At 52.9% G+C, this 21,155-nt stretch overlaps 1 protein-coding gene across 1 annotated transcript in view; it reads right to left on the reverse strand.

Moving 5' to 3' along the window:
• Positions 1–5,212, reverse strand: part of notch3 (notch receptor 3) — a 55,599-nt gene extending 50,387 nt beyond the window's left edge. Inside the window, exons 1-2 of the mRNA XM_088932256.1 lie at positions 4,913–5,212; positions 1,821–1,887 (exon numbers count right to left, since the gene is read on the reverse strand). Of these exons, the coding sequence (XP_088788382.1) occupies positions 1,821–1,887; positions 4,913–4,973 (128 nt within the window). The 5' untranslated portion in view covers positions 4,974–5,212. The remainder of the gene's footprint in view (positions 1–1,820; positions 1,888–4,912) is intronic.
• Between the last annotated feature and the right edge of the window lie 15,943 nt (positions 5,213–21,155).

Here is a 21,155-nt window from a genome sequence, read left to right on the forward strand (position 1 = left end):
CACCACAGCAGGCACAGCAGCCACGCAGCTACAGGCCTGCGCTTATTAACTCTGTGGCCTGGACTTCTGCCCAAACACACACCTGGACCCATGCGCACCGGGACCTTCAGGGGAGTGGGACCCCATCCCGACTTCTTCAGGTCCCGATGGGCTATGACTGGCTGCCTGGCTGCTCTTGGGGAGGTCTGGGGGTCCCCATGGCTGTACTACTGCTGTACTGCTGGGGAGCGTGAGCACTGCCTGGCTGCTCTTGGGGAGGTCTGGGGGTCCCCATGGCTGTACTACTGCTGTACTGCTGGGGAGCGTGAGCACTGCCTGGCTGCTCTTGGGGAGCTGACTGCCTGCAGGCAGCTGTGGTCTGGGGGTCCCCCCCCCGCAACGCTACCCTTTCCGGCCCACACCACCCTGGACCCGACGTGCCGCACCTGAGAGCCCCCCGTCTGCGCGGCGAGGGAGGGGGAGCAGGCAGCAGAACCAGGGCCGGTCAAGGGGAGCGGGAAGAAACCAGGAACAAAAAGGAGCTGTCCTGATGACTACAGCTCTGTGGGAAAAAGTCCCACTTAAATCAATTCAACGCTTATGTCATGAGACCAATGTGGTGGGATAAAACAGAACAGGTCATTATAAATGCGGTTATGACCCCCGCAGTTGCTAAATTGCTGCTTTTCAAGCCATAAATTAGAGGTTATTTCTTTTGGCTTTTCTTTTTTACAGTTTTGACCTCGGGGTTCGGAATACCCCAACGCCAGGAAGGTGCTCTCAATATCGGCGCTGCGTCACCCGTCACCCACCGCGCGCGCACGCACGCTCAGGTGAGCCGTCACCTGCGACAGGCGCGGGCCGCTCTCGCCCTCCGCGCACGGGCCAGGGGCCGCCGTTTGACTCGTGAGATTCTTTCCCACGCGACAGTAGCTATTGTACTGGGTTGGAGCGCGAGAAGGGGGGGGGGGGGGTGGCAGTCTACCCAGGGCAGTCACGTGGAAAGCACGTCTCTCCGGTGGCGGGAAACGACAGGGAGAAAAAAAAACAGCCCGGGGCCTCGCTCACGGATAGACGGGCCACGCGATGAAAGAGCGCGACACGAGCCTCCCGAGAGCTCCGGGGGCTCTGTCTCCGGCGGGCTCACTAAGTTGCAGAACAATGCGCCGTCGCAGCCCCGAACAGGTGCGACAGGACGGGGCAGCGAGACGGGCCCGAACGGGACCGCTCTGACCTCTTGGGCTGGCTTAGTCCACGTTTCATTCGCTTCTGAAGACTTCTCGCTGGATTGCCGAAGGGCACGTCCTGAGCTCACTGCCCACGTTCCTCTGCTCACCACCAGCCATTTCGCTTCCAGTGTGTATCCTCCAATTTCCCACACCAGTGAGCACAGTCATTTCCTTCACGCCCGGAATCGTCAAAGCGCGATTTCAAAATCCCCTCAGCACGTCGCAAACACGCCCACTAAAGAGGACCGATATCTGTTCGATAAGGCCGATACGTGCACAGAGATCCCGAATTCAGTAGCCTAACGCCATCCTTACGGCACAGGCTGTGACCAGGCCCGGCTCCCTCACGCAAAAGCACTCGAAAGAACCGACATCCAGAACAACCGACGAGACCAGCTGCAAGGACAACACATATTTCAACATACAGTACAGCTCTCAACAAATCAAAAAACAAGCAGCACCAAAAAAAAAAAACTTCGAAAAGAAATCGACACCCCCGTTTTTCCCCCCCACACACACCAGCCCCCAGGAGAAACGCGCGTCACAGAGAAGACCTGAAGAATCTCTCCGGAACAGCGAGTTGTTAAAAACCATTCGGGTGGAAACACTTACATGCAGATGGAGCGACTGTCCTCGCACCTCCCCCCGTTCTCACACGGCACGTCCGGGCAGCTCAGACCTGCGTGGGGGAGAGAGACACGAGAGACACGCGTGAGACCGGCGCGCGCGCGCGCTGCGAGTCCACCGACCCTCAGCGCGCGTCCTCACGGCACGGAGTGGGAGTGGGAGTGGGAGTGGGGGGGCACCTTGAAATTGTACAGATTAAAAACACCCGGCAGGTGTGTGGGCTGCTCGCCCACCGGGCGAATTCGGCGCCGCGATTTCCGAGACGAGCGCCTGACAACCCGTCATTTCGCCCGAATGGAAGAACACGAAGGGTTTTCAGGTGGACGCGACTCGCAGACTGTCGGGGGACACGGTCTCGGGGGAACTGGACATCTGATAGCGACATGTGAACAGGCGAACATTCGTCTTTAATTCTAATCCTCTCGGGCACACCTTCATCTCATACTGGTCTGTTGGCCACATTCGCGAACTGTCATTCACACCTTTCGCTGCTTTATCGATAATCCCATCGCCCTTATCACTGGGAGTGAATATCTCCCGTCCGTCACAGCTCCACGCGCGGGTCTGACGAGCCCCACCCCACGCCGCGCGGTCGAAGTCCAGTTTGGCGGTTTGAAAATACGAGTCTCGTCTCTCTTTTTTCACTCCGCAGGGTCCTGACCGACCGGTTTTAAATAACAACAAAAACAAGCCGTCGCCTCACGGAAAAAAAAAAGTGTGTGGAGTGTTGTGATTTTTTTTCGCAATTCCTGATAATCACTGTAGTTTACCAAGACACACAGTTATGTTTACCAACTGGGCGAGAGAGGAGATAAGCATTTTATCTCTGAGCCGTGTCCATATCAAACTTCCCTGTACCTGGGTAAACACGCTCCGTGATTGAAGTCAGCTGGAGACATGGCAGCCCTGTGATTGATCGTCTTTAGCGTTCAGAAACTGTGTGCCAGTACATTTCAGGGGCAAATCGTCACGATTTCGACGAAAAATCGGATTGTAATCTCAGAATGGTACCCTATTTATTTAGTCGCCTGATGTTTTAATTAAAAAAGGTAAATCTTGCTTCTTTTTTTTTTTACCGAAGCACTTTGGGGTGAATCATTTGTTCTGGAATACAACAGCAGCGTCTCAACAAGGGCTTGAACCCACAACCTTCCGGTTGTGAATCCGGAACCCGAACCGCAGCTGATACTGTAAGAAAAACCGCTGAGGCGTGGGGTGACATACATTCCAGTGGTTTTCTGATATATTCTTTATAGAATAACTCCACGGCGAAAATAGCGTGAGGGTCATTTACCAAACCCGTTACTTAACGCTGCACCGAACGAATACATTTTAATTAAGTACAGTCTTAAGAACACAGGGAGATTTGGAAACGATAGGAAGAGTCTTTTGGCCCATCGAATCCAGTCGTTATCTTGAGCGAAGCTAGGGTATCGGCTTCAACGCTGTGGCTGGGCGCCTTGTTACACCCCCCCACCACCCTTCGTGTAAAGAACGGCCTCCTGATCTCCCCCCCGCGTTTAAATGCACGTCCACGCCGTTTTCCCTTCGTGTCCTCGGCGTCGCGCTGCACTGCTTAATTGCTTTACGAGGCGCTCAGTATCTGCATGAGCCCACGCCGCGGAGCGAGGTGTTAACGAGCCCTGTCAGGCGCTCCCGCCAGCGCGGCGAAGTGACACTTCGTGTGGGCCGAAGGAGGGCGGTTTACTTCAGCGGGCAAGCCCACTGCAAGTCAGTTAAAACTCGAAGCCGTGCAGGGTGGGCGATTTCACTACGAGGGCGACGCATGACCTGTGCATAGATGCGAGGCGCGTCAAAGAACAATCCCACACTCATTAACGAGCATCCCTTCCCCCACCCGAAAAAAAAAACAGTTCAATTGTTGAAAAGCTCTTTGTCCGCAAGGAGGGGGTCACTACCCGCTATAGCGACCCCCCACTCCCCCACGACAAACACACAAGCGTAACCCCCCCCCCGACTCTTAATTATTTCAACTGCAACTCTTCCATTCGCAACTTTCCAGAACGCAACGGAGCTATTTATCTTTTTTTTTAAAAAAAGGCTAATGAGAAAACTGCTGCCGCCGAGCTAAGACGCGCCTCGGTTTAAAAGGCAGCCGAGCGTGCTGCAGAGAGCTCCCGGAGGGCCGTCGTGCGGTGAATGACACAGCTCCTCCGGGCGGCTCGGAGCCTCGCTCAATGCTTTTCTCACGGTGCTGCTCAGCCTGTTACAGAGTTACACTCCGCGCATCAACCCCGCCGTCTGACGAGAGGAGGGCGGCCAACTAGGAGACAGATGCTGGAGTAGCGAAACCGACTGAAATACCGTCACCCCCCTCTCCCTCCCTCACACACACACACAAGCACCACGGAGAGCTGCAGGGGGAAAAAAGGACTTTTTTGGTCACCTTTGTGAAAAGAATGCACCATCACATGTGGAGTACGGAGCACTTAGAAACCCCAGTTCCCAGGAAAATACTTCCGTGCGTAAAGTTCTCATCAGATTCCCACGGGGCATCAGCGCCTGTACCTTAACCCCTCCGCGTTTCTCACGGCAGATAAAGAGGGTTCACTCGTGCATGCCCTAAAACTTCAACGGCGGCGATCGTACTCTCAGGTCAGCGTCACGCGAAAAACTTTAAAAAGGGTAACATTAATGCCACAATCGCTCCCAAGTGCTGATTGAGGACAAAAAAAAAAAGATCAAGGCTTTAGACGGGCGTTATGCGCTTTAGGGAAATCGAGCCCCGAATAAACAGAAAACAGCACCTTCATGCCAGACTCTGCAAGCGGCTGTCCCCCTGTACCCCAGCGGCGCGAGGCACCGCTGCCAGCGCCCAGCGCGAGCGCGGGCACGGGCACGGGCTGCCCCGGTGCAAGAGGTTAACACACCCGAGCACGGGCGAGCCCTTCTGTAGCACCGCGATCGAGGATCACCCACACGAGCGCAAGACACCGGGGCTGCCTCTGCGTCTACACCGAGCTCAGAGAGATGATCGCGCCGGGTGTCATTACTAACGATCAGACAAAAGCAAAACTTTTCAAAAGCATAATGCTGGACTGTTTGCGACGTGTTACCTTCGCAGTCTTGACACAGGTGTAAAATCCACAGAAATATCCAAATACTGTAAGTCCCCATTCCTTAAGACGCGTGTTCAAAGCAGCTCTTCTCTTAAAAGTGTTATAATTCATCCATTAAAATGCATGCCCAGAGCATAAGCGTTCCAAGAAATCACGTTGTGAAGCGTAGCGACATAAAGTTGATTTTTAAAAAAAATATATGTATAGATTTTTAAAAATCTCAACGGCGAAGAAATGAGACGACTCGTATATTCCGTGTTCTCCTCTTTCCCAGCAGCGGAGGAGAAGCCTGCCCTCCGTCGCTCCGAACCTCTGAAGAAACTTTGAAAAACTTTTTTTTTTTCCTCTAGTTTACTTCAGGTCCGGAGCAAGTGGAGTATTACTCCGCCCCCTCTCCCTCCCCGCAAGTCGCGCAAGGACGGCTCCTTCCGCCCGGAGCCCGAGCTCGGCGATCCCCCAGCGGCAGGCACGGAGCGGGGAGCGGGCGGACAAATCGTCTAAAACTGTCTTCGGTTTGGAGGCTGATTGATAGCCTCTTCCCTTTTCATTTGGTAGGAATGCATTCACGGGTTTTTTTTCCTTTCCACAAGAGTTTGATCCATGTAAAAAAAAAACCACTTTTGGGGTAGGGACTATATTCTCATGGTGGAGACGCGATGGGTTCGCATCCCTTTGGCAGTTAATTCCGAGAGAGGGCTCAGAATAATTAATTCCGTCTCCAGAGACCAGCGAGGAATTTCTAAAACCTCGGACCAATGGAATTAAACTAGGCCTTAGGGAAGCCGACATGCAAATACAGTCAGTTGAACCCCCAGACACATACAAAGAAGGGGGCTGGTAGTCTGTTATAAACTCTGGGACCGCATCCTTCCTTCTTTTAAGATGATTGAAACTTTTCGGGTGTGCACTTCGGCGTTCGAAAAAAAACCCGACATTTGCTCCGCTGTCCCCTACCCAGAAGAAAACAGACCTTCTCTCTTTATTCAACGCGTTGAACACATCAGAAGAAAAAGTGAAAGAGGTTTTTTCTGAACGTCCCTGCCTGTTCCTGTGCATGCCCTCATTCCGAGTGTAGAGGTAGGGGTCACAGCGATAGCGCAACAGGAATACGCTCATTACTGAATGTATAGTTTACATGTAAACCGTTTATTCAATACATAAAAAGATGAAAGGAACTTCTGTGTGACAGATAAAAGACGGAAAAAAACAGGACTGTCCTGAAAAAGACTTCTGTGATGACGTCAGAACAGGGGCCCAGACTCAAGTTTGATATGTCCTGTCTGAAGAACAGGCCCGTCTAGTTCAAACTCAATGGAACTGCAATTTAACTCTTCTCCATACTGTGCATAACTTGAGTAGATACAGTGGATACAGTGTGTGGGGTGTGTATGGAGAGACAGTGGATATAGTGTGTGGGGTGTGTATGGAGATACAGTGGATACAGTGTGTGGGGTGTGTATGGAGAGACAGTGGATACAGTGTGTGGGGTGTGTATGGAGAGACAGTGGATATAGTGTGTGGGGTGTGTATGGAGAGACAGTGGATACAGTGTGTGGGGTGTGTATGGAGAGACAGTGGATAGTGTGTGTGGGGTGTGTATGGAGAGACAGTGGATATAGTGTGTGGGGTGTGTATGGAGAGGCAGTGGATAGTGTGTGGGGTGTGTATGGAGAGGCAGTGGATATAGTGTGTGGGGTGTATATGGAGATACAGTGGATACAGTGTGTGGGGTGTGTATGGAGAGACAGTGGATACAGTGTGTGGGGTGTGTATGTAGATACAGTGGATATAGTGTGTGGGGTGTGTATGGAGATACAGTGGATACAGTGTGTGGGGTGTGTATGGAGATACAGTGGATACAGTGTGTGGGGTGTGTATGGAGAGACAGTGGATATAGTGTGTGGGGTGTGTATGGAGAGACAGTGGATAGTGTGTGGGGTGTGTATGGAGAGGCAGTGGATATAGTGTGTGGGGTGTATATGGAGATACAGTGGATACAGTGTGTGGGGTGTGTATGGAGAGACAGTGGATACAGTGTGTGGGGTGTGTATGGAGATACAGTGGATACAGTGTGTGGGGTGTGTATGGAGAGACAGTGGATATAGTGTGTGGGGTGTGTATGGAGATACAGTGGATACAGTGTGTGGGGTGTGTATGGAGAGACAGTGGATATAGTGTGTGGGGTGTGTATGGAGAGACAGTGGATATAGTGTGTGGGGTGTATATGGAGAGACAGTGGATATAGTGTGTGGGGTGTGTATGGAGAGACAGTGGATATAGTGTGTGGGGTGTGTATGGAGATACAGTGGATATAGTGTGTGGGGTGTGTATGGAGATACAGTGGATAGTGTGTGGGGTGTGTATGGAGATACAGTGGATAGTGTGTGGGGTGTGTATGGAGAGACAGTGGATATAGTGTGTGGGGTGTATATGGAGAGACAGTGGATATAGTGTGTGGAGTGTGTATGGAGATACAGTGGATACAGTGTGTGGGGTGTATATGGAGAGACAGTGGATATAGTGTGTGGGGTGTATATGGAGAGACAGTGGATACAGTGTGTGGGGTGTGTATGGAGAGACAGTGGATATAGTGTGTGGGGTGTATATGGAGAGACAGTGGATATAGTGTGTGGGGTGTGTATGGAGAGACAGTGGATAGTGTGTGGGGTGTGTATGGAGAGACAGTGGATATAGTGTGTGGGGTGTGTATGGAGATACAGTGGATACAGTGTGTGGGGTGTGTATGGAGAGACAGTGGATATAGTGTGTGGGGTGTATATGGAGAGACAGTGGATATAGTGTGTGGGGTGTATATGGAGATACAGTGGATACAGTGTGTGGGGTGTGTATGGAGAGACAGTGGATACAGTGTGTGGGGTGTGTATGGAGATACAGTGGATATAGTGTGTGGGGTGTATATGGAGATACAGTGGATATAGTGTGTGGGGTGTGTATGGAGAGACAGTGGATACAGTGTGTGGGGTGTGTATGGAGAGACAGTGGATATAGTGTGTGGGGTGTGTATGGAGATACAGTGGATACAGTGTGTGGGGTGTGTATGGAGAGACAGTGGATACAGTGTGTGGGGTGTATATGGAGATACAGTGGATACAGTGTGTGGGGTGTGTATGGAGAGACAGTGGATACAGTGTGTGGGGTGTGTATGGAGAGACAGTGGATAGTGTGTGGGGTGTGTATGGAGAGACAGTGGATACAGTGTGTGGGGTGTGTATGGAGAGACAGTGGATACAGTGTGTGGGGTGTGTATGGAGATACAGTGGATAGTGTGTGGGGTGTGTATGGAGAGACAGTGGATATAGTGTGTGGGGTGTGTATGGAGATACAGTGGATACAGTGTGTGGGGTGTGTATGGAGAGACAGTGGATATAGTGTGTGGGGTGTATATGGAGAGACAGTGGATATAGTGTGTGGGGTGTATATGGAGATACAGTGGATACAGTGTGTGGGGTGTGTATGGAGAGACAGTGGATACAGTGTGTGGGGTGTGTATGGAGAGACAGTGGATATAGTGTGTGGGGTGTGTATGGAGAGACAGTGGATATAGTGTGTGGGGTGTATATGGAGATACAGTGGATACAGTGTGTGGGGTGTGTATGGAGATACAGTGGATATAGTGTGTGGGGTGTATATGGAGATACAGTGGATACAGTGTGTGGGGTGTGTATGGAGATACAGTGGATATAGTGTGTGGGGTGTGTATGGAGAGACAGTGGATACAGTGTGTGGGGTGTGTATGGAGAGACAGTGGATACAGTGTGTGGGGTGTATATGGAGAGACAGTGGATATAGTGTGTGGGGTGTGTATGGAGAGACAGTGGATACAGTGTGTGGGGTGTGTATGGAGAGACAGTGGATACAGTGTGTGGGGTGTGTATGGAGATACAGTGGATACAGTGTGTGGGGTGTGTATGGAGAGACAGTGGATACAGTGTGTGGGGTGTATATGGAGAGACAGTGGATATAGTGTGTGGGGTGTGTATGGAGAGACAGTGGATAGTGTGTGGGGTGTGTATGGAGATACAGTGGATACAGTGTGTGGGGTGTGTATGGAGATACAGTGGATATAGTGTGTGGGGTGTATATGGAGAGACAGTGGATATAGTGTGTGGGGTGTGTATGGAGAGACAGTGGATACAGTGTGTGGGGTGTGTATGGAGAGGCAGTGGATATAGTGTGTGGAGTGTGTATGGAGATACAGTGGATACAGTGTGTGGGGTGTGTATGGAGAGACAGTGGATACAGTGTGTGGGGTGTATATGGAGAGACAGTGGATATAGTGTGTGGGGTGTGTATGGAGAGACAGTGGATAGTGTGTGGGGTGTGTATGGAGATACAGTGGATACAGTGTGTGGGGTGCGTATGGAGAGACAGTGGATATAGTGTGTGGGGTGTATATGGAGAGACAGTGGATATAGTGTGTGGGGTGTGTATGGAGAGACAGTGGATATAGTGTGTGGGGTGTGTATGGAGATACAGTGGATACAGTGTGTGGGGTGTGTATGGAGAGACAGTGGATACAGTGTGTGGGGTGTGTATGGAGAGACAGTGGATATAGTGTGTGGAGTGTGTATGGAGATACAGTGGATACAGTGTGTGGGGTGTGTATGGAGAGACAGTGGATACAGTGTGTGGGGTGTGTATGGAGAGACAGTGGATATAGTGTGTGGAGTGTGTATGTAGATACAGTGGATACAGTGTGTGGGGTGTGTATGGAGAGACAGTGGATACAGTGTGTGGGGTGTGTATGGAGAGACAGTGGATATAGTGTGTGGGGTGTATATGGAGAGACAGTGGATATAGTGTGTGGGGTGTATATGGAGATACAGTGGATACAGTGTGTGGGGTGTGTATGGAGAGACAGTGGATACAGTGTGTGGGGTGTGTATGGAGAGACAGTGGATATAGTGTGTGGGGTGTGTATGGAGAGACAGTGGATACAGTGTGTGGGGTGTGTATGGAGAGACAGTGGATATAGTGTGTGGGGTGTATATGGAGAGGCAGTGGATATAGTGTGTGGGGTGTATATGGAGAGGCAGTGGATATAGTGTGTGGGGTGTATATGGAGAGACAGTGGATATAGTGTGTGGGGTGTATATGGAGAGACAGTGGATACAGTGTGTGGGGTGTGTATGGAGAGACAGTGGATACAGTGTGTGGGGTGTATATGGAGAGACAGTGGATATAGTGTGTGGGGTGTGTATGGAGAGACAGTGGATACAGTGTGTGGGGTGTATATGGAGAGACAGTGGATATAGTGTGTGGGGTGTGTATGGAGAGACAGTGGATACAGTGTGTGGGGTGTGTATGGAGAGAGTGGATACAGTGTGTGGGGTGTATATGGAGAGACAGTGGATATAGTGTGTGGGGTGTGTATGGAGAGACAGTGGATACAGTGTGTGGGGTGTGTATGGAGATACAGTGGATACAGTGTGTGGGGTGTGTATGGAGAGACAGTGGATATAGTGTGTGGGGTGTGTATGGAGAGACAGTGGATACAGTGTGTGGGGTGTGTATGGAGAGACAGTGGATATAGTGTGTGGGGTGTGTATGGAGATACAGTGGATAGTGTGTGGGGTGTGTATGGAGAGACAGTGGATATAGTGTGTGGGGTGTGTATGGAGATACAGTGGATACAGTGTGTGGGGTGTGTATGGAGATACAGTGGATAGTGTGTGGGGTGTGTATGGAGAGACAGTGGATATAGTGTGTGGGGTGTATATGGAGATACAGTGGATACAGTGTGTGGGGTGTGTATGGAGAGACAGTGGATACAGTGTGTGGGGTGTGTATGGAGAGACAGTGGATATAGTGTGTGGGGTGTATATGGAGATACAGTGGATACAGTGTGTGGGGTGTGTATGGAGATACAGTGGATACAGTGTGTGGGGTGTGTATGGAGATACAGTGGATACAGTGTGTGGGGTGTGTATGGAGAGACAGTGGATATAGTGTGTGGGGTGTATATGGAGAGACAGTGGATATAGTGTGTGGGGTGTGTATGGAGAGACAGTGGATACAGTGTGTGGGGTGTGTATGGAGAGACAGTGGATATAGTGTGTGGGGTGTGTATGGAGATACAGTGGATACAGTGTGTGGGGTGTGTATGGAGAGACAGTGGATATAGTGTGTGGGGTGTGTATGGAGAGACAGTGGATACAGTGTGTGGGGTGTGTATGGAGAGACAGTGGATATAGTGTGTGGGGTGTGTATGGAGAGACAGTGGATATAGTGTGTGGGGTGTGTATGGAGATACAGTGGATACAGTGTGTGGGGTGTGTATGGAGAGACAGTGGATATAGTGTGTGGGGTGTGTATGGAGAGACAGTGGATACAGTGTGTGGGGTGTGTATGGAGAGACAGTGGATATAGTGTGTGGGGTGTGTATGGAGATACAGTGGATACAGTGTGTGGGGTGTGTATGGAGAGACAGTGGATACAGTGTGTGGGGTGTGTATGGAGAGACAGTGGATATAGTGTGTGGGGTGTGTATGGAGAGACAGTGGATATAGTGTGTGGGGTGTATATGGAGATACAGTGGATACAGTGTGTGGGGTGTGTATGGAGATACAGTGGATACAGTGTGTGGGGTGTGTATGGAGATACAGTGGATACAGTGTGTGGGGTGTGTATGGAGAGACAGTGGATATAGTGTGTGGGGTGTATATGGAGAGACAGTGGATATAGTGTGTGGGGTGTGTATGGAGAGACAGTGGATACAGTGTGTGGGGTGTGTATGGAGAGACAGTGGATATAGTGTGTGGGGTGTATATGGAGATACAGTGGATACAGTGTGTGGGGTGTGTATGGAGAGACAGTGGATACAGTGTGTGGGGTGTGTATGGAGAGACAGTGGATATAGTGTGTGGGGTGTATATGGAGATACAGTGGATACAGTGTGTGGGGTGTGTATGGAGATACAGTGGATATAGTGTGTGGGGTGTATATGGAGATACAGTGGATACAGTGTGTGGGGTGTGTATGGAGATACAGTGGATATAGTGTGTGGGGTGTGTATGGAGAGACAGTGGATACAGTGTGTGGGGTGTGTATGGAGAGACAGTGGATACAGTGTGTGGGGTGTATATGGAGAGACAGTGGATATAGTGTGTGGGGTGTGTATGGAGAGACAGTGGATACAGTGTGTGGGGTGTATATGGAGAGACAGTGGATATAGTGTGTGGGGTGTGTATGGAGAGACAGTGGATACAGTGTGTGGGGTGTGTATGGAGATACAGTGGATAGTGTGTGGGGTGTATATGGAGAGACAGTGGATATAGTGACCCCTTGACACACCCCTTGAACTGAGGGCTGCCTTACTCTTCACCTGGGTTTCAGGTCCTTCCCAGGATGAAACAGTTTGTAAGCAGCCCTCTAACGTGCACCCCTGTCTGTCCAGCATGGAATTAACCTCTGCCTGACACCTCACCTGCATACATGCACGGGGACCTGCAAAGGTGTGTTAGCTAAGGTCCCATTGTGAGCGCGTTTCTCTGCACAGGGCATTTTCATTTCCAGACCACCCTGCGAGAGCAGCGCCACGCAGGTGCCACGCGCCGGCGCCGAGCTGCTGTGGGCTGTGGCTCTGTTCTGTCCGGGCCGGCAGGCTGCAGCCCGGACCCCTGACTCGAGCCTGTAGCCTACGTGGGCCTGCAGTATCCCCTCGCCAAGCGCTTCCTGATCCGGTCAAGAGGCGTGAGCACCGCTTCTTGACTGAACTTCCGGATTGAGCCGCTTCTGTGTGCCATTAAGAGGGGGTTAACATAACGTCTGCAGTCGCACCCCGCCCTGCACCCCCGAGTCACCCCAGAGTTCATACACTATCTCAACCCCGAGCAGATGCGACAGGATTGAGTATGGAGATTCCCGAGTCCTAGGTGTTCACGTTGTGCTGCTGAGCCACGGTAACCCTGCGTTTGCTAATCTAGCTGTCCAAGCGGGTAATCACCCCAGACCAGGTCTGGTAATCGATGTGGAGCACGAGGATTTGTGAATTACAGTTGACGGCTGTCCAGAACCCGCGTTTCTCCTGCCTTCTGCCCTGCACACAGGAGCTGTAGCGTGGTTTTGCAGGGAGTTTGCTTGTTCCTGTACGGATGAACCGGGCATCTCCTCACAGTGCGAGTCACTGCTGCGCTCTCTCCGGGCAGAGACACGCACACACTGTGAGAGCCACGGCAGTCCTCCGTCAGAGCCTGTCCCTGTCGCTTAGGGAGACAATGGCTCCACATTTGAATGAAAAAGAGGGTCTCCGTTTTACAGTGTCTCTCCGTAGGGGGCTGCGAGAGCGGAGGAGCGGCGACCCCCCTCCCCAGTCTTCCTGTCCGCGCTAAACCACACGCATCCGTGCACAAAATGTAAACCCACTCTGCGCTATTGTGGGGCCACAAACCGCTGAGGGATTCATGCAAATATGCTGCAAGACCCCCCCAGCGTTCTCACAGGAAAATACCTGAAGGAAAGGCGCAGTGCGCTTGCAGGAGTCTGGAAGGAGGCGTTTCTGGTAGAATGGTTCAGAATGGATTGTTTGTGCGTATTTTGTTTTGTTTTTTTTTTGGGGCGGGGGGGGGTACAGTATACAGTAGACAGTACCAGCATGTGTCCGAATCAATGAATCAATGCAGCCTCGTGATGTCGCCCAGTTAATGAAGGCAATGGTGCTGCGCGCTCCAGCACCTACAAGCAACGCGTCCTGCAGGTTGCTCCGGGTTTTCCTGCGCGCGTGGCTTGCACTTGCTCTGCCGGGGCGAGGCAGACAGCCGCGGGCCGTGGTAACGCGCCAGCCCCCCCCTGGTGCTCGTGCCCACTACGCCACCGGTGGCGAGAGGAGGGACTGCGTGCGTCTCGCTCGCGACTTCTGCCAGACTCGTCACTTCGCAGGTGATCTGGGTGTCTGATTAACAATGCGGCACAGTTAGTATCGGCAGAAAACAGGTGTAGCACAATCTCCTTACGCCACCAGCGTGTGCTTCCCACTAGTGTGTGTGGACGGGTGGCTGTGGGCTCTTCCTCATCGTCCTGTGTGGCTCACAATCCGCCAGGAGACTGAATGCTTATTGGCCATTTCTGCACAGACCCGACCCATTGACACCCCCGCACACACAGGATTAGTAAAGAAATCAACAGAACCAGTCGGTTCCTCCCAAAACAAGACAGCTGTCCCCTTTTGAAATTGCGGTGTGCAGTTTGTGCAGGAGGGAGGACAAAGGGGGAAGAGAGTCTCAGTGAGGGCAGCCGTCCTGCGCAGCCGGGCCCGGAGCTGCTCCCGGAGTTTTCCTGGCCCCTGCGCGCCGCTCGGGGTGGAGAGCGACAGTGTCTCCCTGTCACTCTGCGGTTAGGGCTTGGCTCCGCTCCAGAGAGAGACAGCGAGAGCGCAGGCAGAAACAAGCACCGCGACAAGAGCCGACCTGGGCTGGGCTGGGCCGGGCCGGGCCGGGCCCCTGCCTTCTTCTGCATCCATCATCGTTTGGACTGCACGCTGGGGCGAGAGGGGCCAGGGGTGTGTCCGTGAGCTCGGCCTCCTGCATTCCAGAGCACTTAGGAGTCGCAGGGGCTCACCCCCATGGTCAGGACCCTCCTGAGCCATGGGGTGTTGGGAGCGTTGGCCCCTCCAAACTGCTCCGCCGCAGGCGTGAAGGGGATCTGGGGGTGACCCTTGATAGGGGCTGGATCACAGCTCTCTCCAATATCGGGGTCCCCTCAGGCTGCAGCTGATTTGCCAAAGAGGGGCGCAGGAGGAGTGACAAGAAATGGGCACCCGCCTGTCTGCATTCTCGTCCCCTCAGACCCCTCCAGCAGGGCCGGACCAAGAGCTGCTGCCCACCCTGCCCAGTGTGAGGACCCCCCCCAGTAGCCTGCGGGCAGCTGGGTGGGCTCAGTCATGGGCTCTCCCTTCAGCTCCACACCCTCACGAGGAGTGATTTCAGGGTTCATTGATGGCCCCCCATTCAGTGCGGGCACCAAAGTTCTATCAGAGGAGCCCCCACTTCCCGTCCTGGGATGACCCCTGGGATGACCCCTGCACCTGGGGGTTTGTTCTAGCTGTGACCCTGAGCTGGATAAAGCAGTGAGAAGATGACTGATGTCTGAACAGGAGAAGAGCTCCATGCAAACTGGATCACAGGGAAACTCTCTGATGTAGGGAGCCCCAGTCCAGTCAGTCCAGGGGTCTCTAACCCTGGTCCTGGGGATCCCCAGTCCAATCAGTCCAGGGGTCTCTAGCTCTGGTCCTGGGGATCCCCAGTCCAGTCAGTCCAGGGGTCTCTAGCTCTGGTCCTGGGGAGCCCCAGTCCAGTCAGTCCAGGGGTCTCTAACCCTGGTCCTGGGGAGCCCCAGTCCAGTCAGTCCAGGGGTCTCTAGCTCTGGTCCTGGGGAGCCCCAGTCCAGTCAGTCCAGGGGTCTCTAACCCTGGTCCTGGAGAGCCCCAGTCCATGCAGTCCAGGAGTCTCTAGCTCTGGTCCTGGGGAGCCCCAGTCTTCTCAATCCAGAGGTCACCACCCTGGTCCTGGGGAGCCCCACTCCAGCAGGTTTTGTATATCACCTTAAAATCATCAATTTCCAAACATATGGAACAGTTCCAGCGTGATTTAATTGTGCGATTGTATAGGCGGTTTGTCCGGGAGTCGTACGCCTTTTAAACCAGCAGCTAACGCTCAACAAGAAGCTCAGGCTTGACAGTGACATGTTCATTGCAAAACGAGACGCACCGCATTCCCTTTCAATCCAGAGCAGCACCGCGGCTGCGGCGGGACTTTAAACACCGCTGAGGTGAACAACAAAGCAAAGGCAGGTGACTTTAATTTAGCAATTAGCTGCTGGTTGTTCAGCAGCGGGTGAAAGGCCCGGGCGGGCGGTAGTCCTTGAGTGCTCGCCTCACCAGAGTGCCCCGGGACGAGCCCCGGTTGTGCTGTCCTGTCCTGCCGCGGAAGAGCCGTTCTCATCCCGTCAGGCCGGGCTGGCGTACAGCGCTGCTGCTGCTTTCCAGACGCTTCAATGCTAATTCTCCGCTAGTTCCTATTCAGAGTGGTTTTCGGCAGCACATACGATGAATGCCTCAGTCTTCTTCAAGTCTGTAAAAACTCCAGCTTCAGATGCTTTTGTATTTATTGATGATACGGCCGGGAAGGTGTCCAGTACAGGGTTCTCCGGCCAGGAGCCCCACCCGCGACACGCTCGCCCTAGCGCCCTCGCCCCGGGGGTAATACATTAAGGAAAGGAAATCTTCTTCGCTTTCGAATTTATAAAAGGGGAGGGGGAAGGCAGCTCCGTAGCAGACAGGACTTGAAAAGAGCCTCTGGCGAGAGGGGACTCGAGTCCTCCTGGGGGCCCCGGTGTCACCGGAGACAAAAGACCGTCTATCAGTCTTCCATTGACGGCGCCGCGCGGGGCAAACGGGGAAGCCCTTCTCGGAGAATAGGCGATTGTCCGGGATGACTTAACCCCCTCCCATCCCAGTCCCTTACCGAAAAAAAAAGAGATGCATGCTTTGGAGAAGACAAATGAGTCTGTCTCCCCCCCCCCCCCCAAATCGTGCGCCCCCCAGCAGTGTCGTCCGTGATTGGAAAGCGGGCTAGATTCTTAGCGGAAAAGCAGCCGAGGGAGACGGGTGACCCCCCCCCCCCCCGGTCCCGTTTTAACCATCTTCTCAAAAGCGCTTACTGGCCCGGTGCGAAAGGGACTGGCGACAGGAAATGTATATTAAAAAAAAAACAAAGCACTCGCACGCGGCGGAACAGCTCGGAGTCCCGGGTTCGAACGCCGCTACTCGCTGATGTTAATCGACGAATCCGAAGACAAAGTTCGAGGCCGGAATCCGCGCGCCGGCGCTTTGAAGTCCGATCACGTACGCGCAGCTCGTGAGCGCGCCCGAGGGGCTGGGGACAGGGGCGTCTCAGCCTCGGCAGCGGGTTCGAGCAGCGCAAACACAGCGGCCCGCGCTTTCCCGACGATTCCTGAGGGCCCCAGACACCCCCAGAGTGAGGGGATCCCCTGGGGCTCGCACCCACAGTCCGAGCCTGCGCCTACACGTCAGGCTCCAGCTCAGCCAGCGCAGCTCCTAACCCCTGCTTCAGCTGCTATGAAAAGCATGAGTAATCGGAGAGACGTTTGAAACCTGCTTTTAGCACTTTCCGCCAGTCCCAAGTCCGTTTCAAGCGCCCTGGGTTTACTGCTTTGAAAGGTGCTGTATAAAGCAGTTTGTTTTGCTGTGCTGTAAAATTCGCTATAAAAACCTAAAGCTAGGCTGTGCCTTGGCGTGTCTGATGCACTCAGAGTTGCAGTGGCTTCTTGCAAAGTGAGGAGGGAGCAGGGTTTTGACTTGTGCTTGAGTGCATGTTCCCGTGTGTCTCATCAGGCTGCCTGAAATACAACCCACTGAGCTTGAGCAGCAGCAACAGACTCTCATTGTGAGAGCGGCTGAGTCATCTTTCCCACCTGTGTCTGCTCATCTGCAATCAGCCGCCCGGGAAGACAGAGAGACGCTCTGGGATGAGACAAACGCTCGTCCCTAAAATCACAAACCTAATCCCAGCACTCCCACACCTGCCAGGACCAGAGCAGCTCCCAGTCTTACTGGGGGGGGGGGAGCTCAGGAGAGCGGCAGCCCATCATGCGGAACAGACAGTGAGTCTGTCTCCCAGCGATGATATATGTTTTATGTATCGTACGTAAATGTTGTGTTAATTGTTTCTGCTTTGGCAACACTGTAATTGTTACAGTTGGATTTTCAACTTGCTCGCGGACAGAAGGTGGCCGGTGTGACCAGGCCCTCATTTGTCATCCTGTCTGTGAATACTGGTGGAGCGCCCCATCACTCCAGTCCCCGTACACCTTACCTCCAGGTCCCATCGCTCATGATGATGAGATCATGCACAGGAGGGAGGTGGCTCGTTGGTATCGTGGTGTGCTAACAACACCTGTGGAGCAACAAGCTGGAGGTGTCAACCACCCTTAAAACAGCGGAGACATTCTCCAGAACCCCTCCCTTAACTAATCAATGACATGGCTGTGAGTGTGGCGCAGTCCTTTATGTTTCTAGGAGTTATGATCTGTAATACCCTTTAGTGGGACATGAATATCACCAGCATTGCAAAGTAAGCACAGCAGAGAATACATTCCCCTACTGAAAAAACGTTGTTGTCTCTCAACACATTCTGATGGTTTTACTGGCATTCCGACTATCTCTATAACTGTTTGGTTTGACAATGCGTTTGCCTGCAGTGTGTTGCTTGCTCTGCAGAGAGCCGTTGGCTGTCATCTGCCCTCCATTGACAATTTGTACAAATCCAGAGCAAAAAAAGCAGGCAGGGAAGATTGCTGATTGCCACCCAGGCTAGCACCTGTTTCACAAACCTCCCTCAGGAAGACGCTCCCGGTCTATTAAACCCAGAAGCACAGCTATCTGCACAGCTTCTTCCCTAGGGCTGTGTCTTTGCTTACCCAAGTTATGTGTGCAATTATGTGTCGTAATGATGTCTACTGCCTTGTTTGTGTGTGGTATATGGAGAATGGTCTAGCAGGATCAGGCACACCAGAGTATATTCCTTGTACATGAAATGTACTTGATGAATAAAGAAGATTTTGATTCCGATTCCTCTGTCATGCTAATAAAGCTCTTTGAGGTTAAAATGACAGAGGAAGTCATGGAGACAGAGAAGTCAGGGAGAGAGAGGGAAGTCAGGGACAGAGGGAAATCGGGAAGAGAGAGGAATCAGGGAGAGAGGGAATCAGGGAGAGAGGGAAGCTGGGACATATGCTTTGGCCATACCAATGAAGCTTCTTGAATTGAATTGAAAGGGAAGTCAGGGAGAGAGAGAGGGAAGTCAAGGGGCTGCTGGAGGCTCTGCTGTTGGAAACTGGCTAATTGTGAGTCTGAAACAATAGGCCAAAGCCCAGAGCAAGCGCGCAGGTTAATTAAAGGCCTGCAGGCCGAGAGCTAAGCTGGAAGCAAAAGCTGCAGCCACACAGGTCCCCCCGGACTGGGGCTGGGAACCGGCCCGCCCCGCCCCCTCTCTGTTTACCCACCACTCTGCGGGGGCAAGGTTAGCCCTGCAGGGGGGCCTTCAAACGAGAAGAAGAAAGAGAGCAGGCCGGTGGAGCAGACAGGCGCTAACAGGATGTTGGATGTGATGACTTTAGCACTCCGGCGCGGTGATTTATGTGGGAATGGCAGCCTGCGGGACATGGTGAGCGCGAGAGAGGGATTAGACTGATCCTGATCCACACTGACCGGATTAACGCCATTCCCCCCCAAGGGCGCAGCTTCACGGCTTGTCACGACACAAAATAAAACCCGATGAGTGTTTATACCGTCTTCATTATCCCGCTCGGTCCTGTGTCTGAGGGTCATTAATTAGAGTGTCGCATCTCAGCGGGCTGTCCGGGGCTCTCACACACTGGAAACGGGCATCACTGCCGCTACTGTGCTCCTCCGTGGGAGACGGGGGCACGGAGGGGCTTGGGCGACTCTCAGAGACAGGTACGGGGATGCCCGTGTATGGGCAGGCAGGCACAGACAGGCACCTGCGCAACTGAGGAGAACAATACTGTGGAGTCCCCTGCCAGTGGCAAGGGGTTTCCAAAATACAGCACCGCGACACACGCGGAGGAAGAGGGGGCTGTTCTGTGTAAGACACCTGCCCGTGGCTCTGTGACTTGTTAGAGGGACCCCGTCAGGACTTATTTTCCGTCCCAGAGCCCACAGGCGTGGCTGGCACAGACGTCCAGCAAAAGCGTGCCCGTTTCCAAAATCAGTTGCTGGGAAACTACTACCAATACTGCAGACAACGAATGAGCAAGTCTGAGCCGGTGATGCTGCTGACACTCGCTGATGGGCGGGACTGACCTCCATCGTCAACCCCAGCAACTTCAAGTCCTAGGGGGCTCCCAGTGCCCCCCGAGAGGAGAGCTGAACCCCGCACGTGCACGGCCCTTCCAGTAACCTTGACCACTGCGCGCTACCAGTGTCCTGTCCCAGGGAAGAAAAATCCATCCACATTCCTCCTCCTGGAGATAAGGGATATCAACTCTCGTCTGTTCCGGGTTATTCTTGGAAAACACGTGGGATAAGATCTGCTGAGGAGGGGACACCGAGTTATTTTTCCAAGGATGCTAACTTTCCCATGATGATAATGAGAAAGAGAGGGGTGGAAGGGAGGGAAAAAACAGCAAAACATTTTGGGTTTTAAGGTATTTTAGGCCATTGTTGTGAGACACTGATTTCCCAAGTGACTGCAGGAAACCAGAGCCCCATCTGCTGCTGTGAAGGAGCCACCTGAAAGCCAGTTCATAAGGATATCAACCAGCATCAGAACGCCCTGTGAAGGAAGCTGAGATGCCACGGTGCCATGACTCTGCACAGATCTTGGGGTGGCCATGCCTGGTCTTGGGGAGTCACAATCCAGTAATCCAATGGGAGTGCTGGGTCACTCCACCATCATCAATTCCTAGACCACTGGGAACACATCTTAAGCAGATCATTTCAGAATGAGAATCCCAAACCCCTGTGGCTCTCAGGCACCATAGCTGGCCTCTCCTGTCTTAAATGAACCAGTCAACTTGCTAAATTGATCATAGTGAGTTCAGAGCCTTTTTAAATGGATGCCATTAGCAGTACGATCTGCTAGACCTTGGCTATTCAAGGCCAGGGCTGTCCGTCCCTCCAACCACAGTGAGCTGGCCCACTGCGCAACACGACACTACTGCTTACACTTCCAGAAGAGACTACAAAAACGTCTTTCTTTCTTCACGGACGAAAGAATAAAGAATCGAAACTAGAGTGGTTCTTGACGGAAGACACAGGGCTAAATGCTCCTCATCACATATTGGGATCTTTTCACTTGATTCCCAGAGAGAAGCACCAGCGTGGCCCCGTGTCCACCGGCCCAGTAACCTCTGTCAAAGCCCTCGACAGAGCTCCTCCTAGCAAATATCGCTGACAGACGGATCTCTCTCCCCACGGCGAGGAACGTGTTTGACTTTCTCAGAACCGGGGCTGAGAGGCATTAAAAACCCGACTGCGACAGAGCAAATAGAACGGTCTCACAGAGGGTAGGGGGGAGGTAACAGAAATGCCAGTGTGGATCTCGGTGGATACCGCAGCTTCACAGTCTCGCCCGACAGCCAGGGAGCCAGGACAGAGGAGACAGGAGGGAGGGATGCAGCGTTGGAGTCTTGGCTTGATGAAGGTGTAAGGACAGGGGTTAGTCTCCTTTCCTCAGGGAAG

This window comes from Atractosteus spatula, chromosome 14, assembly GCF_055471065.1.
Source record: "Atractosteus spatula isolate fAtrSpa1 chromosome 14, fAtrSpa1.hap1, whole genome shotgun sequence".
NCBI classification, from domain to species: domain Eukaryota; kingdom Metazoa; phylum Chordata; class Actinopteri; order Semionotiformes; family Lepisosteidae; genus Atractosteus; species Atractosteus spatula.